The following is a 5,173-nucleotide window of genomic DNA, read 5'->3' on the forward strand; positions in this document are numbered from 1 at the left end:
AATAAATGTTAAGTTGGTGAATCATGCTAAGTAACCAGGTAGGAAATCTATCTGTTTAACTTAAATCTATAACATTTTTTAGATTATTATTTTTGGTTATTATTATCATTATTTTATTATGTATTTACTTTAAGTATCCATCAAGAACAATAAAAACAAATCTTGTCAATCATTAACGCTTTTCCTAAACTGCACTCTGGTGGACCTCGAGGAAATGTATGTTATTTAACTTTGTTAGCTAAATGTAATTAGTTTCTTTGCTGTTTAAACTGCATTATCCTTATTTAAATATTTAGGAAAATTACTATTGTGCTTAGGAAGTTAAAGTGAATGACAAAAAAAAAAAAAAAATACCTCATGGACATATCAAGGAGTGGCTGAAAACAATTAGGAAGTTTGATGGTGTCCATGCCCAAGCTACTCGAAAACTAAAATCTATTTCCCCAACAACTTTTGATGTTGCAGGTAAGCCTAATAAAACTGTAAGTCATACTTATATATACAACAAATGATGCTTAACTATTTTTTTTAAGTTCCTTTTTTAAATGAAGAGCGAAACATTATGAGTTAGTTGTCATTTGATGACATTCAGTATGATCGAAAACAATTTATTCTTGAAAAAACTAGAATATCACGAAGAAACTGGATTATGTCATCAAAACCGCCTTTTCATGAGTTTATTCGGAAATTTCCCCCATTTAGGATTTGATGTAAGTAGTTTTGTTTTTTACATTTGTAATGCATATCCTAATGTCTTGGATTACTGGTATTGGAGTATTACTAGAGTAAAATTGGTTTTTTGTTTGAGAAACATTTAAGGACTCTTAATTATCATTATATTAGTTTTAGAGAGAGTTTACAGCAACATTAGAAAATACTCAAGATTTGCTTATGCAAAGGGAAAATATGGCTAATATCTTCAAACTAATATCTTAATATCTAAACTAATATCTTCAAGTGGTATGTCACATCGTCTTCTTTAATTACTGTTTTTATATTTTATAACTTTCACTAACTATTTAAAACTATTTTTTTATTCTGAAATATGTACTGTTTGAATTTTTAAATGTTTTTAAAAATCAAAGATCGAAATATGGAATTTGCATTTCACTTGCTTCCGTACATTCTTAAAGTGCCTCCTAGAAATAAGGATTGACCGCCTACAGCTGAAGTTGCAGCTCACTTTATTCAAATCTTTCCTGTAAGTTTTTTGTTTTTAAGTTTAATATTTCTAGCTAAATGGTATGTGCTATAAACTAGATCAATAATAATTTCGCTTCTATATTGTATCTTAATTATTTTTGTTTTTACAAAGGACACTACAGCTATGGAGACTATAATTGATGCACATAGACATACCTCTTTCATGCATCCATTTGTTATTACACTAGGGGCTCGAGGCAACTCACAGTGTGCCCAGGACATGAAAAAATTCATTTTTCTTACCTTTTATTTTTTCACTTTAAATTGTAAATTTATGTTGTGTAAGACATATGTAGGTCATGGCAAAAAAAATATTTGTATTAAAACTGTACCAATACTGTTTTTTAACAATAACTTTGAAACGCTATATATCAAAATTGACTCCATAAATTTAAAAAAAAATTCTATCCTGGTCTGTAAATAATATTTAATTTGTGAATTACTTCAATAAAAATTGAAATTGAAGTTTAAAAATTTGTTTTGTGCAGTTTTGTTTATACCTAAAAAAATTCTAAAATATATGAAAACATATTAATTTTTTTTAAAAACAAAGTCACAGGAAAAAAAAGGCCGCAGGAGGCCGCAAACAAACTCAAATGTTTCATTCAATGTAGACTTTCTATTTTTATGTGTAAAAATTACACAGTCCGGTTATCCCCGGAAATTGAGTAGTTTAAGTTTGAATTTTATTTGTTCGTACAAGTTTGATATTTGAGGTTGCGTAATTTATGAAAATAAACTTTCACGGACGATTCAGGAATACCTGTTGATTACATGCGATAAAATGTTATTAATAAAAAAAGGAGAATTAGAAGAAATTTTACTAAACTTGAACATCAAATTAAGTTCATTGGAAAAATCAAAGCTAATTTTAAAAACAATCAAAGTGAGACATAATCTAACTTTAGAAGATGAAAAAGATAACATCAAAAAAATTCTAAAGCAATTTGAAAGACATGTAAAAAAATATTCAAAGTTGAAACAAAATAAACTTGTGGCCGAATTGGAAATTTGGAGAAACGAAGTTGGGATAAAACTGCCTGGAAATCTACCTGTTGCAGCCTCATCATCATCCAGGGGTGATGTAGAAGAAGATGGAGCTCCACAAGCTAAAAGAGGACGGAAATCAAAAAGACTAAGGTAAAAGTTTAACTGTTGACATTTATTTGAATTTCTTAAGCATCATGTTATTTGGGACACCCAGTAGCTATTTTTTTACTTTTCATAAAACGTTATCATTTAATCCAGTGATCAACCTGAAAAACGTACATACAACAAAATTCTGGATGATTTTGTGGACATTGTGGAAAAACATGCGAGTGAACAAGGTGTAGATAAATCAGAATACTTAAAAGAAGTTGTCCGAAGATGTGAAAAAAGACGGGGGAAGATGGAAGGAGTAAAACTTTCAACAATATCGGTACAGGAAGCAATTGCTTTAATTTACAACTTGGATCTATCCATAAATAAATATCAGGTAAAGTATGCAATCAAATACTGTTGTAGTTAATTGTTTTTATAATTGTACGTTTAAATTTTGTATATTTCCCTAGGAACTGAGACTTGAGCTTCTCCCAAAACTAATGTTGCCAACAAGGAATGATGTAGATACCTTTAAACGTACTTTGCTACCAAAAGAATTAAGCAGTGACGACAAGCAAACTTCATCCCCTGTGAACAATGTTATCAAAGACACTGTTGAGTCTCTACTAGATATATCCGAGTTTTGTGCTGAAAATCATTCTATACATGTAGAGGGTAAATTTGGACTTGATGGGTCTGGAAATCACAATTATCGTCATCAGTTTTCCGATCCTCAAGATGCAGACTTAAAGGGAACAAATTATATTTGTTCCTTTTGGTGTCCTCTTGAAATTAAAGATTCAAAAAACCAAGTAATCTGGACTAATCCAACCCCTAACTCTATTACTTTTGCCAGGCCTGTTATTCTAGTGAAAGCAAAAGAAACTAGGGAGAGTGTTAAGGAGTATTTTAAAGCAACTCTGAGTCAACTGCCTAAAAATGAAACTCAGCCTATTCTTTCAAAAAATGGGTTACAAATATTTGTAAAAACAGAGATTAGTATGGTTGATGGCAAAATGGTAGACTTATTGGTGGGTGATTCTGGAGCTTTTTGTCACTACTGCAAATGTTCCAGAAGTGATGCCAATGACCTGGTATGTATACTACATGGGTTCACCATAGATAAAAATTACAATGATGTGCTCAGTACCTGGAGAAGACTAGAAAATGGCAAAATCTTGTACAAAGATACAGAAAGACATGGACAATGCCATGAACCTATAGTTGAATCAGATGTAAAATTTTTTGCCATTCTGCATCAAAAGCTTCGTGCACTCGACCACTGTCTGAAAATTTTGTATCACATTGTGGGTAAACAAACCCATACATGGTCTGAGCAGGACATAAAGGTAAAAACTGCTCTGAAAACAGCAAAAAAAAAAGTTATTCAAAACGTACGTGAAAAAACAGGAATGCTTCTTGATTCTTCTACTTCTAGTGGTGGTAACACTAACAATGGACCATTAGCAGATCGTTTTTTTAGTCCAAAAGAAAGAAAGTCAATCTGTTCCATAATTCTTAAAACAGAAGACCAAGATAGCTTCTCGACTTTGTTATCTAAGTTCAATATACTACTTAGCATTAATCAGCATGTTGATGTTAGCAAAAAAGTTGATCCTGATAAAGTTAAAGAAGTTGGTTATGGATTGATGATATTCCATAAACAGACATTTCCATGGGCTATGCTCAGCCCCAGCGTACATCAAATGTGTGCACATGCCTGGGAACTGTTTATGCTTACAGGTGGATCACCCATTGCTAAGTACTCCGAGCAGTCAAGCGAAAGTTGGAACAAATACATTAAGGCTTATAAATCAGGAACAAGTTGTAAAGCCAGACAGATGTCTTTGCAAATTAATACACATGACATTTACTGCAGACTGATGATAAGAACACATCCAATTATTGCCAGTAAAAAAAGACTTTTGCAATGTGGATTATGTGGAAAATTCGGACATACCACAAGAGGGTGTAAAGTAGACGTGAACAACATATTTACTGAAGAAAAAATGATAATTCAAGAATGTTTTCTGTGACCATATAAAATCAATAAGATTAATATCTGTGTATATTTGTGTTTAATATTAAATTATTATAAACTCAAATTCATTTCATTATGAGTTTCTTGAAATTATTAATAGTCAAACATATTTCATTATGAATTGGATATGATATCCTTTTCCAAGCAACCTAGCTAGCTATGAGCTTACTGGTCACGGGGATCGAGAGGCTATTTGTTATATAGGGCGGGGGGCGGTGGAAGACAAATTTTTTTAAAAAAAATTTAATTTTTTAATTTATATTTTATAGTTTATTTGAAAATTTTAAAAAAAGTAAGAGCATGACTCTTGGCGCCCCTCCCCCACTGTTGCCCCATTTACTGGGTCAGAGTGCCCACACGTAAAAACTAACCTCAGAATCAGATTCTTCAGCCCAAAAAAGTAATATACTAAAGTTTTCACAAGATTTCATTAACAAATAACGGATTTATGAATTTTTTTCCAAAAAACCACATTCTGGGCACACTGTGCAACTTGATTCAATCCTTTATTTTTATAGAAGACAATGTTATTCCTATTAGAAATGGCATGTTGAGTGCAGTAGACCGTTTACTGAAACTATACTTCGTTATCAATATTGAATATGCGCCAGAGTGCAGACATGTTTTACATTTTTACAACGTGTAGTTATGGGTATTAATGACGATTTGCCGTTGTCAAGAGGTGGCAGTGATCTGTCATTGTTTGTTAATGAAAAATTAAGAAGTGGATAAACTTTTAAATGTTTTTATTTTAATGGATACCAATAAATTTTTTATTTTGTAATTTATATTGAGTTTGTGATGTGTACATATATGTGGCTAAATGTACCAATATGGCTAGTTTAG

At 31.4% G+C, this 5,173-nt stretch overlaps 1 protein-coding gene across 2 annotated transcripts; it reads left to right on the forward strand.

Annotated features, from left to right (window-relative positions):
- Positions 1–327: 327 nt before the first annotated feature.
- Positions 328–4,400, forward strand: LOC136075218 (uncharacterized). 2 transcript variants are annotated; one of them, XM_065787705.1, is made up of 6 exons: positions 328–710; positions 844–960; positions 1,086–1,201; positions 1,316–2,343; positions 2,452–2,680; positions 2,757–4,400. In XM_065787705.1, the coding sequence occupies exons 4-6, from the start codon at positions 1,988–1,990 to the stop codon at positions 4,320–4,322; spliced, it is 2,151 nt and encodes a 716-aa protein (XP_065643777.1). In that variant the 5' UTR covers positions 328–710; positions 844–960; positions 1,086–1,201; positions 1,316–1,987; the 3' UTR covers positions 4,323–4,400. The 2 variants fall into 2 exon arrangements, with proteins under 2 accessions (XP_065643777.1, XP_065643778.1); XM_065787706.1 differs by lacking the exons at positions 328–710; positions 844–960 and having other exon boundaries at positions 1,067–1,201.
- The last annotated feature ends 773 nt before the right edge of the window (positions 4,401–5,173 follow it).

Source organism: Hydra vulgaris, chromosome 01 (genome assembly GCF_038396675.1).
Source record: "Hydra vulgaris chromosome 01, alternate assembly HydraT2T_AEP".
NCBI lineage: Eukaryota > Metazoa > Cnidaria > Hydrozoa > Anthoathecata > Hydridae > Hydra > Hydra vulgaris.

Excerpts from the sequence above, each read along its gene's own strand:
- LOC136075218 (XM_065787705.1), top strand. The coding sequence starts at position 1,988 with ATGTTATTAATAAAAAAAGGAGAATTAGAAGAAATTTTACTAAACTTG. Across the intron at positions 2,344-2,451 it reads CGGAAATCAAAAAGACTAAG|TGATCAACCTGAAAAACGTA; the intron begins GTAAAAGTTTAA and ends CATTTAATCCAG. Across the intron at positions 2,681-2,756 it reads TATCCATAAATAAATATCAG|GAACTGAGACTTGAGCTTCT; the intron begins GTAAAGTATGCA and ends ATATTTCCCTAG.